Genomic DNA, 13,751 nt, shown 5'->3' with positions numbered 1-13,751 from the left:
AAAGAAATCCAGCAGAACATTTTCTCCTCATCACCTCATCAAGCAGTTTAGGGCAGGACACAGGGTTTGGTAAATGAGGTGAGGCAGAAAAGGGAGAATGTGTTCTCATTAGCTTTCAGCTCTCTCTGTCCCCAGAACACAACTAGACATTTCCCCCCACTACAAAAACAAAGTTTAAGGTCTAGTTAGGAAAGAAAGTTCAGATAATGAGACTGTAGAGAAGCAGCCAGACATGGTGACTTGCACCTGTAATACCAGCTACTCGGGAGGCGGAGGCAGGAGGATTTCTTCAGGACAGGAGTTCAAGACCAGATTGAGCAACACAGAGACACACCGTCTCTAAAAAACTAAAAATTAAAAAAATAAAGAGAAGGGGCATTATCTTTTAAAATACACTTGTCACTATGAATTCATGTTAGATTAATGAATAAACAGTTCAATTATAACACTTTATTTCTAATTTTATTTATTACTAAAGCTCCTTCACAGAGGGGAATTTGTAATGTAGAAGTGATGCATACCTCAGAGTTTTTACTGAAAAGCACAAAAACTGCTCTGAAATTTGACTGGCAGCTTCCTATGTGCCTTTTTGCAAAACCCCCCTTGACCACCCAGGTGCAAGCGGTTCCCACCACCCTAGTTCCTGTCACCCCACGTTGTTTAGCACCCTTTACCGTACTTAACACATTTGTAATGATTTATTTACTTGTTTAGTAGCATGTTCCTCCCCACCCATGGCTAGCATAGTGCCTGGCACGTAAATGGCACCCAAACTTTTGTAGCATAAATAAATAAATCCTAAAATAGTTTCTCTCCCTAGTTAGGAGGATGCTATTAGTAATGCACAGGAGAATCTCCAAGCTGAAGCCAGTCCAGAACGAGTTCTAAAATGACCTTAGCAACTAGGGTAGCAGAACAAAATGAGTATAAAACAAAACAAAACAGAATCTGAACCACTCTCCTTCTAAATCACTCCAATTACTTTTCAACAGAAATTTGACCTTTCCAATAATTCTATAATCTTTTTTGTCTTCTATCTGAATCTTTGGGTTGGTACAAAAAGGAGCAAGCAACACCAAATGCCTCTTCTTTTCTGGCATATAAGATGCTTGCTGTTAATACAGAGTTACTACAACTATAACTTAAAAAACAGTTTTCTTTTAAAAAATATGTAAGGGGTTGGACACGGTGGCTCGCGCCTGTAATCCCAGCATTTCGGGAGGCAGAGGTGGGCGGATCACAAGGTCAGGAGATCGAGACCATCCTCGCTAACATGGTGAAACCCCGTCTCTACTAAAAATACAAAAAATTAGCCGGGTGTGGTGGCGGGTGCCTGTAGTCCCAGCTACTCGGGAGGCTGAGGCAGGAGAACGGCATGAACTCGGGAGGCAGAGGTTGCAGTGAGCCAAGATTGCGTCACTGCACTCCAGCCTGGACAACAGAGCGAGACTCTGTCTCAAAAAAAAAAAAAAAAAAAAAAAAAAACTATGTAAGGTCTTTTTGAGTGTGTTTGATAGGGACTTTAATAACACGAATAAGGCACTAGTTTAAACTATCATCTCAGTGACGCTGGCGGTCTTCAACTTTCATGTTTAAAAAATCCAGTATGAACAATGTACTCATTTTGTAAACAAAGACAAAAACGTTTCTTCATTGTATAATTAACTAATGGCATCAATGAAATATTAATCAAGTAGAAACTACCTATTAGTTTATCCTCCTTAACACATGTCTACTCAGCCTTGGTTAGTACAGGAGAGATTGCTTACCGTAATTGATAAACTATTTTGGCATTATCTTACTGGATCTTTTCCCTAGCTAACCAAAGTATTTATTTTTAGATAAAAAATAAAACATTTTGAAAAGGAACAGCGAAATTTTACAAAACATACTTGAGACATACTGGACAGACGAATACACACCTAAAGTTGTTTACTTTTTAGAATATATCCTATTGAATTTAACATAAAATTTTAAAACAAAACTGCAGAGCTCAAGTGTGCAACTAATTTTGAAATATATTCTACAATCTTTTGTATTAAAGTATTCATTTCAGCAAATGCTTGCTTTTGAAGGAAAAAGAAAATGTAGTGAGGGCAATAATTAGTAACAATCTCTATTAGTATGTCTTTAATCAGGTTTTGCTAAGCACATGGCCTGGAACTAGGCTTCAAATCTGCTTACATTAGACTTTCTGTCATGGCAACTTTATGGGAGTTTTAAACTTTGGAAACAAAGTGTACCAACAAGGCATCATCTTTAAGGCAATAAAGCTGAACTTTGCTAACATGAACATGTTTAAACTCCCATATGCTTCCAAGAGTTTGAGAGTGTGGACAAAGCTTAACTATTCAGCTCAGCACTTCCCACACCCCCCATCAGATTTGTTTGCCTGGACATACTCAACCATGTGATAAGGCTTATCTTTAGATTAAAGGTTGGAAGATTTCCCTGTCTCCTCTTCAAAAGTAATTCCACACTGTGACCAGAGGACCAAAGTTAAACTTAAATGGTGCAATAAATAGTTCAAAAGTATCTCTGAAACCTCAATGCACTCAAATCAAAAAGGCTATTGAGAAGTAACCTTAAGCAAGGGTCCAAAGCGGTTTCTGAGCATATTGCATTCTGTTAAAAACTGGAAATATTCTTAAAAGCATCCAGTCTAATCCAGTCACATTTTACAGATGAGTCAAAATAAGTCAAGAGAATTTAGGTATCTTTCTGATCCAGTTGGTTACATTGTGATAGCAGAACTTGGGTCTCTTGATTTCCAACTGAGAAGGTAACTTTTTCTACATCCCAATTTAATTCAGTTGAATCAAGTACATTGTTGTAACTACCATGTGGAAAAGAGATGCTAGCCTCTACTGCAGATGGAAAAAAGATTTCTGGAGGGCACTGAAAATGACAGGTCAGAGCAATGCCATAACTATTTTTCTCACAGGATAATGTACATACGAAACACTACAGAATATAACACTTAAAGAAGCACTAGCAAAATGAAGGACATCCAGAGGAAGTGAGTAAACTGATAAAGAACAGAGAACTCTGAACACATGAAAAACCAGAAAAACCACAGTTAGAAGACAACACTGCTGGGATTAGAGCTGTATTCACACATGTGAAAGGAAGTAAATTTTTGGGTAATCAAGAAACATAAACTTTGTGGTCATTAGAATTTTCCTTAAGTAGAATGGGCTACACCATAATGAAGTAAACTAGTAAAAGGAAAGGTCAAAGCTGAGATTGGTGAGGCATGAATTGGGTAAATAATTCAACCAGATGCCTTTCAAGTCTGTTCCAATCAGAGATTTTAAATTCTCTTATGTAATTAGAAACTTGGCCAGGCCCAGTGGCTCACGCCTGTAACTCCAGCACTTTGGGAGGTACAGGCAGGCGGACTGCTTGAGCCCCAGGGGTTTGAGACCAGCCTGGGCAACATGACAAAACCCCATCTCTATTAAAAATACAAAAAAATTAGCAGGACATGGTGGGACATGCCTGTAGTCCCAGCTACACAGGAAGCTGAGGTAGGAGGCTTGTTTGAGCCCAGGAATTGAGGCTGCAGTGAACTGAGATTGAGCCATGCTGCAGTCCAGCCTGGGCAATGAAAGTGAGACCCTGTCTCCAAGAAAGAAAGAAAGACAGAATAAAGAAAGAAAAGAAAAACTCATTATCTTTGGGTAATTTATTCAAGATGAGTCACAATACAAGAAGCAAGTGCATTACCCACTATTTTTCTCCCTCTCAAATTTTCATGTATCAGCATTAGTAGGTATTTCTGAAAGATTAACTGCATTCAATCTAAATTTCTTATAAATTCTAGGTATCAAAAGATAAATTCAAATTTCAGTTTTGTCACTTAACTATATAACCTTGGGTATAATCTCCCTGGATCTCAGAGGAGCTCAGACTTTAGACAATATTCCCTAACTCTCCTAGCATTAAAAAAAAAAAAAAGTATTGGTGGTCCGAGGAATCACAATGGCTGTGTGGATGTTCTGCAGTGCTCAGAAGAGTAGCATTCTCCCCACTGAAAAAACGATTAGAGGAATCATTATGAGGGCCAAATTTTGTGAGTTTTATCGGTTTATATATATATATTTTTGAGATGGAGTCTCGCTCTGTTGCCCAGGCTGGAGTGCAGTGGTGCAAGATCTTGGCTCACTGCAACCTCTGCCTCCCAGACTCAAGCGATTCTCCTGCCTCAGCCTCCTGAGTAGTTGGGACTACAGGCACGTGCCACCAGCCCAGCTAATTTCTGTATTTTTAGTAGAGACGGGGTTGCACCATGTTGGCCAGGATGGTCTTGATCTCCTAACCTTATGATCCATCTGCCTCAGCTTTTGAGATGGAGTTTCACTCTGTCTCCCAGGCTAGAGTGCAGTGCACTATCTTAGCTCACTGCCGGGTTCAAGCGATTTTCAGTGTCTCAGCCTCCCAAGCAGCTGGGACTATAGGCGTGTGCCACCACGCTTGGCTAATTTTTGCACTTTTAGTAGAGATAGGGTTTCACCATGTTGGCCAGGCTGGTCGCGAACTCCTTACCTAAAGTGATCTGCCCGCCATGGCCTCCCAAAGTGGTGAGATTACAGGCGTGAGCCACTGCCTCCGGCCTGTTACTAATTTTTATTTTTGTTCTTAATTTTTTGAGACAGCATCTCACTCTGGTGGCCAAGCTGGAGTAGAGTAGCACAATATCCACTCACTGCAACCTCTGCCTCCTGGATTCAAGCGATTCTCATGCCTCAGCCTCCTGAGTAGCTGGGGCTACAAGTGTGCCCCACCACTCCCAGCTATTTTTTTCTATTTTTAGTAGAGATGGGGTTTCACTATGTTGGCCAGGCTGGTCTGGAACTCCAGGCCTCAAGTGATCCATCCACCTTGGCCTCCCAAAGTGCTGGGATTACAGGCATGAGCCACTGCACCTGGCCATCTGTTAATAATTTTTAGTCAGCAATAGCTCTTTTTACCTAAAACACACATCTTTTCCTCTGTACGCTAAGTAATTAATAGAGTCCGTAACCAAATACTGACAGCCCAGGATAACCAGGAAAGACTTAAAAGAGCTGATAAGGGGGAAAAAAGCCCCAAACCTCAAAACAAAACAAAACAAAAAACAAAAACACCTTATTTTTAGCATATGGCTATCAAGAGACTTGCTTTGATAAAATTGAAATAATTAGATGCTGACATTCTCTTTACTCAAGACTCCATTAATGAAGTTACAAATTTGGTTTCTAGAGACTTCAGTAGATTTCCCTCAACACTAATAGGATGGATTCTTAGTTATTGAGTTGGTTGCTAGGTGTATTTTCATCAAAAGGAAAATATTATTTTTAACAACAGAAATATTCGGCTTAAAAAAGAAAAAATGTTAATGAATGTCTCACAATTTTTATAGATATTTAATTATTAATGCCAAATACTTAACTCCGATGAGAAAAATGTGAACAACTTTCGGCTTTAGTCTTAGTTTAATAAACTGCATATAGGTATTTGTATTTTACTTATCCTTTTTATTTATTTCAAGACATTATATTAACACATACACATACGTGTATGCATATGCACAGATAGCAAGTTTTGGGAAACTGAAACAAAGGACCCAAAAGCAACATATGAGGCTTAATACCGCTGACATTTCTACACATAGAATTTCTGTGCATAGAACTGTAGTTAGGAATTAAATATTCTGTTTTTGTCACTCTAGAATGTTTATCACTTGCTTTAAAATTCAAAGGTATAATTTTTCCCGCAAATCTCTGCCTCCAATATTTTCCCCAAATCTCTGCCTCCAATATTTTCCCCAAATCTCTGGCTCCAATATTTTGTTTACACCAAATATATTTATCCCAGTGGTGCCATCAGTACTTATTTTCTAAAACACAGATTGGTAACAATATTTTAATACATCTTTTTATAATATAAACAATAGGGAAAATAACATTACATAAAAGATAGTTTATCAACTGTTAGTGTTTTAAAGATCTTTTTTCATTCTGAACAGCAATTATAATTGCATTGTGTTTTCATTAGGCCTTTTACTGGAAAATGTCCATGATTACATTATATAAAATAGCAGATCTACAACATACAAGGTGATGTTTAAACCTGATGTTTGCCAGTACAAAATCTCCAGGAAAAAAAATCATCTCCTATGTGTTTATATGAAATAATTTAACGGCTTGCATAATACTCAAGGATCCATTTTCTTGAACAAAGAGTAAAAACATTCCTAATATGACTCAAAAAAAACAAAGCCCTATTTTTCTTAAAACTCAACAAACATCAGTGCATCCTTATTGCCATTTGATGTCACCTCATGATTTACTATAAATTACTAATGAATTTTCTAAAATTAAAATATTAAATAGCTTTTAAATGTTAAAGAAAACGAATCAGATAAAAAACCCAATCTACAACAGATTACTCTTTGATTCCCTAAAATTACATAGATAACTTATTAATTTCATGTGAGATGTGAAGGACTGACACTATAAATATAGTCATGTGTCACTTAACCAGGATACGCTTTATGAAATGGATCATGAGGCAATTCTGTCATTGTGCAAACATCTTAGAGAGTACTTACACAAACCTAGATGGTAGAGTCTACTGCATGCCTAGGCTGTAAGGTATAGCCTATTGCCCCTAAGCTATAAAACTGTACAGCCTGCTACTGTGCTCAACACTGTAGGCAACTGTAGCACAACGGTAAGTATTTGTGTATCTAAACATTAAAAAGGTACAGTAAAAACACAGGATTAGAATCATATAGGACCACGATTATATATGTGGTCTGCCACTCACTGAAACGTTATTATGCAGCACAGGAAGTGTAATTACTAAATACGGTTAATCTTAAAGCAAATCACTGTATTCTAAATATAATTAACCTGGAAGCATCTGATAAATAAAAACATAAAACGGGCTGATGTTTGAAGGAGGTAAAATTAAGCTTCTCTAGGGGCTTAGCTCCCATTCTAAGATGCCAAAAGACACACATCTACTTGATTTAAGTTAAGAATTGACAAATATTTCAACACAGATTTGAAGAATACAGAAAAGCAAACTCCACAACCATGAAAGCAATATCCTACACCATTTGTTTGTGTTTGCATGGCTCAAAGGGTCAGAAATAAGGGGATAGTTTATATATCTTTGGCAGAGATAAAACATAATCCACTATGCAGAACTTTTGATTTCAAGGAAAACTTCAAATCCAGCAGCTAACAGCTTGTCTCTATTTGCTGTCACTCTAGATCAGAGAAACCCACACGTTTTCTTCTTTCCTGCCCCCCTTCAGTTACACTTGAGCTCTCTGAGTGAAAAGGTCTGGAACAGATTAAAAGTCGGGCCACAAAATAAAAAGCTTTGGCATATTGTCAAGGCTGTCTGGAATACACACACGGTGGGCCCAAAAAGGGAAGCTAAATGCAGTAAGAGAATTTTATGAAAGTTTTTCTGGGCACATCTCATTGTACGCCTATGTGTACATAACATGCTGGAGGGGTGGGAGTGTTTTTTTTTTAAGTACCTCCTCCTCTTAAAACAAAAGACCAAGCTGTGTGTGTAATCAATAGATCTACTTAAGCTTACAGAAAAGTTGTTTTATTTCACTGTTCTAAAGGAAAAATTTTTTTTCTTTAAAAAGCTTTGTTCTAATTCCTCATCTCTGCAGTTGGTAAAGCGTTCGTCATCATCTTTCATAACCTTATGTCAGGGAAAAAATTCTGCAACACCATTCTTTAGAATTTCCAAAATGTGGAGAAACTGAATTCATTTCATTAGAGATAATTTAAGGAAACATGGCTGTTATTGTTTCAGTCCATACAAATGGCCGTATTTATTAAATTCTCTATCTTACTTGGTTTCCTGTTCCAACCACAAGGGCTAATTCAAATAGTAAAAAGAAACTGCAGTTGCAAATTATTAACATACTGCATTACTTTTTTAACACCCAAACAGGTCTCAAAGCTTAAAAGGCTAGTATTTAAGCCAAAACGGTTATCTGTCAAAAAGGCATCACTGCCCTGACCCTACGATTGACTTAGCTTGAATGGGGGGTTCAGTCAGTTTGGGGCAAACTTGAATTTTTTTTTTTAAAGGTATATATAAGACAAAAAAATAACTGCTCATAATGTTCCTGATGGGGAAGCTATTTTATCCAACCAACTCCAGATAGAGTTTTTTTCTTTCCGCCCGCCGCCGGGTTGTGTTTTGATGGCATTCACAGAGTTAACTCCTCTTTCCCATAAGGGCCCCGCAGTTGGTGTTAGGTCAAACCCTGTAAAGCTTCAAAGGTTCCGAGTCCCCTCAGTCTGACCTATTCAGTGATCTGCACATTGTTTTCATTTAGCTGCATCTAGTCCAAGATGAAGCTTCAAAACCACAATTATCTGCTCTTTTTTAGATGCATATTCCACGGCCTTGGAAAAATATCTCAAAAACCCAAAAGAAGAACTGAAAACACTTTAACACACACACACACACACACACACACACACTCTTTTTAAAAAAGCACTGAAGAACTGGTATACTCTTATAAAAATGTACACATTTGGAAGGGGAGGGGTTCCTTTGTGCAAATGTGATTTATTCATGAAATCTGGGGGGGACTATGGCTTTTTGTTTTCTGAATGAAGAAAAAAAGAACATTTATTTTTCGAGAGAGACAGAAGAGGGGGCAAAATGCTTTCACTGGGCCATTTCTGGGGTGCCATTTTCCCCCTTAGGATGGGAAACACTGTAACACCCAGGCATGGGATGGTACTCTCAGAAGCTAAGCACAAGCAGACATCAGGTCACTGACAAAAGCTGGTATTCCTGGTCTGAGGTGCTGCATGACAGCCTGATTATTACTGCAGCTAAAAAAAATCATTTTAAATATGATCACTGTGTTTCTCCCATAATGTGAAAGGAACAAGTGATTTCTGGTTAGTTGGCCATTACGACATTCCCCAATCCCAACCTGAGGAGCCCCAAAAATCTGATTAAGATCTAAACTTCTCAAGTTTCCAATGAGAAGGATAAAAACTCTACTGGTAAACGTTGGGTGGGCAGGGTCATTTTTTAATACTATAAAGCAATGCAATTGTATTTAAATGTGCTTTCCCAAGTATATATACAAAAAAAAAAAATAGTAACCAAAAGCATCTAAAAAGGTTTTGAGATGAACCTTTACCAAAACGAGGGTCAAGCCTTGGGTCTAGCCAAGAGGTGGTCTTGTTCTTATGGTTTATATAGTAAATTTCTCCATCCTGAGTCATGGCTTGTTCCCATCCATCAGGAAGAGGACCTATAATACAGAAAAAAAAAAAAAAATCACGGTTTTTATTTGGTGTACCTAAAAAAAGTGGGAGGGGGTACTAATTTAAAAAGAAAACACATCTTAACATAAAACAATTCATTGAAACATATTTAAGGCTGTGTTCAGAGAAGAAAGGTAAACCTATATACCTGCTTCTTCTCCACTAAAAAGAAACCACCAAATAATAAAATGAACATTCCTCAACACAGAGATGAAGAAAAAAAAATTTTCTCCAAAAAATCCTTTTGGAAGTCATGGCTCAAATAATTATTATTACTGTTAACCCAGGACACGGAAGAGTTTGCAGCTCAGAAACTACCACCCAATCCAATCAGTTCTGTGACAATACCTTCCTAGGAACGCCAAGATTCATTAATAAGAAATATATGCAAGTATTTTTAGAACATCAAAAATCTCATAAACATTCTATTTAATATAAAGCACACTTTAGCTAAGACAGCCAAGCTCCATTTATTTCCATGTTTTATGTGACTGGCTGACACCAAGAACACTTTAAGACAGAAAACTACAGTCCAAACAAAGCTTATTGTTAAGCAGACCAGAAATTGCTAACGGGTGGGGGTTGCAGTTTGAAGTCTAAGCTTGTTGGAGGATTGTGAGGAGGCAAGATAAGTGCTAAAGTTGTTGGAAGGCAAACATTAAGGAATCATCAGTTGAGAGACAGGACTAAAGAATACAGTTAACTCTAAAAGGACTTTCCTATCTTTATGGGAATAGAGAAGTTAAGACAATTGCTCTTGGGAGGTAACAGCAATGAAAAGAGAGAACCAGAATAAATTACTAAAGTATTCAAACATAATATCTCCTTATTTCCCTGTCCCTCCCAACTCCCCCAGTTCCCATTTCCAAAAGGTATCAAAAGAGGCAGGGCAGGAGATACAAACTGGGATAGTCAGTACATGGCTAAAATTTTTTCTTCTGTGGACTAACACGAGTTGAATACTTATCTTGTGCTAGTCACTGTTCTTATATATTATGTACATTAATTCATTTAATCCTTACAGTAACAAATGACATAAGAAGTACTACTACTTATTCTAATGAGGAAATTGAGGCACAAAGGGCCAGGTTGATTAGTCTGGTACAAGATCACAAAGCTAGTTAGTATCAGGAAGGATAAACCCAGGCAGTGTGATTCCTAACCCACTGACTGCTCTTCACAACTATACTTCTTTTCATTCATCTCCCACAGATGACCAGAGCCTAAGTATGCCTCCTATGCACAAACAGAACAATTCCCTTCTTCCTGTATTGGCAGTCCACACCAGTCTCGTGGGTGATGTTGAGTAAGTAACTTTGGTTAAACTGACCACTCACACAAGGCCCATGGGACCCAAAATCCTAATTTTAGGCCAGTTTTGTTTGTATTAGGAACAGATCAATTTGCAGCTGCATTTTCAAAGGTCTACTTTGATGGGGTAAAATCCTGTTAGGAAATGCAGACGTGTGGAATTAGTTTTCTCTTTGCCTAGAATCCTTAAAAGGAAGGCTCTCCTTCAGTCCTGGATGTGTAGTATACACTGCTAACCAAGTCCAGAGGTAGAATTTGCTGTACACATCCCAAGTTTACTAGAGGGTGAATGACAAGCAAACCTGTTTAACACATGTATATCAAACCTTTTCCCACCAGTTTTCACTGTCATTTTGGGCTCTATTTTCTTCCCAGAAAGACAGAACTCCAAAACTGAATATTAATGGTTTGCTACTATCTTTAACTGTAAAATGGCTGAATTATAAAATGCTTTTGCAAAACAACTAACTGTATTTCAAATTTTTAGGTACTGAAAATACCATGTGACTGTATCTGGTGATGAACAAGTCAACAGCAGTCACCGAATGCCTTTGGGAGCCTCAACTCAACAACCCCCAAAAGATCTCATCATAGCTTTCAAACCTGCTTGAATATATGGATTTCCTATGTGTGGTTTAAACACACACACACAGACACACACACACACCAGCATTATTCTCCACCTTAGCTGTCTGAATGAGAGCCACAAGAGATATCTTGGATACAAACCAACCTTCCCTACCTGCTCCACTCGCTTCATTTTGTAAATTCCACTTATATTCTCTGTGATGGGTCTGTCCCAGTCCATCTCAGAGACCTCAGCCATCAATACTTACCAGCTCTCTTTTTTGACCACTTCCTCAGTAACTGGATTCTCATCTCTTCTCACTCCAGGGTCCTCTATCAAACAGTCACCAGGGGTTTCTCTTCTTAAAATATTTTCGAATCAAATTTTTATACATGTCATTCATTCTGACTAAAACACATTCCCATTGCTCTCTATCAAGAGGAAAATGCCTAAATTCTTTACTAGCTGGACTCACTTCTGAAGTCTTCTTCAGATACCCAGTTTTCCCACCAACTTTCCACAAAATCATGCCATCTTCTTGTATATGCCGCTCCCATTATCACACGTACTCTGTACCTCCTAAACTCTTAGTCATCCTGCAAGAGAGAGCTCAGATGTCACTTCTTTAATTCAGCCTTTCCGGCTGATGAAGCCAGATTACCTCAGACAGAAATTACTTTCCTCTTCTATTCTCCATGACCACTTAACAGGTAGAGTTGTAATTACTTGTTGACATATGTATTCTCCTGGCAATGATCAAGTCATTCATCTTTACAAGCTTGTAGGCTAATACCTGAAGAGCTGCTCAATAAATGTTTGATGGAAGAATGAATGTCCTGCCTTTTAAGTAATACTTTGAACTTTCTGTAAGCTTAAAATCATGTAGAATATATACTATTTGCAATTAACATTTATACCAACATATATATACCAAATATAAAATAATGCTTTATATTCATTTTATCTTTCATTTAGTACTCTCTGGGTAAAAATATAATGTTATGTGGAAAGAAATGGCCCAAAATAGGATACTTTCTTTATACTGAAAGAAAGCTGCTCACCAAAGGCAAGCAATAGACTAGAAAAGATCACCTTTATGTAACTTTTCACCACATTATCTTTGTTACAGAATTAAGATAGAGATAACTGAAAAGAAACAAATCTTCCAGTGTTAATGAAACAATACAGATCCAGGCTTTATTCACAAAAAAATAATTTTTGGTCAAGTGGTCCTTAGAAGAAATTCAGTGACTTGATTCTTAATGCAGGATTCCAAGTCATTCTCCTAAACCAAGCTAACTGTTGAATAACCATGAAAAGGAGAGAAAGCAAAAAGTGGTATGTTTTCTGAAAGTGAAACAAGTCACACTTAGTGAAAATGTGTTTCAATCACCTGTTTGGGCTAGGGTTAGGATGCAGTAAGGTTAAGTCCAAGGGGCGAAATGTAGGATTCCCACAAAAATAAATGCAAGAGGAGACCACAGGGGCTTGATCGAAATAAATTTAGGATGCCTTTATGTTCAATTTATATTCTGATTGTAATGTGCTATAAATATTCATCAGAATCACCTGGGGCAGTTGTTAACACACATGTTGCTGAGCCCTACCCCTATACTTTCTGATTCAGCAGGCCAGGGGCTGGGCCTGAAAATTCCCACGTGATGCTGATGCTGGTCTAAGGAACACACTTTGAGAACCACTGATTTAAAACCACCACTTAGGGCCGGGCACGGTGGCTCACGCCTGTAATCCCAGCACTTTGGGAGGCCAAGGCAGGGGATCACGAGGTCAGGAGTCTGAGACCAGCCTGACCAACATGGTGAAACCCTGTCTCTACTAAAAAATATAAAACAATTAGCTGGGTGTGGTGGTAAGGGCCTGTAATCCCAGCTACTCAGGAGACTGAGACAGGAGAATCACTTGAATCTGGGAGGTGGAGGTTTCAGTAAGCTGAGATCGCGCCACTGCACCCTATCCAGTCTGGGCGACAGGGTGAGACTCTGTCTCAAAAAACAACAACAAAAACAAACAAACAAAACACAACCACTTAGAATTCTTCAGCTAGTACAGAAGTATTTCTTATTATCTGAGTTATACACAACCACGTCTATTCATTTTAGGCAGTTTGGAGACAAATCTATGAAGCCCTGCAGGTCTGGGAATAGTACACAGCCACATCTGCTAGGAATAGGCAAATCTACCATGACAAAACAGGCACCAAAAGGGCAGTACTTTTTTTTTTTTTTAATTCCCATGGGAGTTATTATTATTTTACTTTTTTTGAGAGAGGGTCTCATTGTCACCCAGGCTGGAGTGCAGTGGTGCCAACCCGGCTCACTGCAGCCTCGAACTCCTGGGCTCAAGCGACCTCCTGCCTCAGCTTCCTGGGGAGTTAGGACTACAGGTGCACACCACCACACTCAGCTATTTTTTAAATTTTTCTGTAGAGATGTGGTCTCATTATATTGCCCAGGCTGGTCTCGAACTCCTGAGCTCAAGAGATCCTCCCACCTCGACCTCCCAAAGTGGTGGGATTACAGGTGCGAGCTACCATGCCT

The 13,751-nt window shown here is 38.4% G+C and overlaps 1 protein-coding gene across 9 annotated transcripts in view; it reads right to left on the bottom strand.

Moving 5' to 3' along the window:
* The window catches only part of YAP1 (Yes1 associated transcriptional regulator), a 124,542-nt gene that overhangs the window by 38,205 nt on the left and 72,586 nt on the right, over positions 1-13,751 (bottom strand). For 4 of the 9 annotated variants that reach the window (XM_050758263.1, XM_050758262.1, XM_050758264.1 and 1 more), the window contains exon 4: positions 9,188-9,301. The exons of 4 other annotated variants lie outside the window; for them this stretch is intronic. In XM_050758263.1, the coding sequence (XP_050614220.1) occupies positions 9,188-9,301 (114 nt within the window). Of the gene's footprint in view, positions 1-9,181; positions 9,302-13,751 lie in introns of all 9 variants that reach the window. One more of the 9 variants, XM_050758271.1, reaches the window with a different exon arrangement.

This window comes from Macaca thibetana, chromosome 14, assembly GCF_024542745.1.
Source record: "Macaca thibetana thibetana isolate TM-01 chromosome 14, ASM2454274v1, whole genome shotgun sequence".
NCBI classification, from domain to species: domain Eukaryota; kingdom Metazoa; phylum Chordata; class Mammalia; order Primates; family Cercopithecidae; genus Macaca; species Macaca thibetana.
This window is presented reverse-complemented; position numbering and strand designations above follow the sequence as displayed.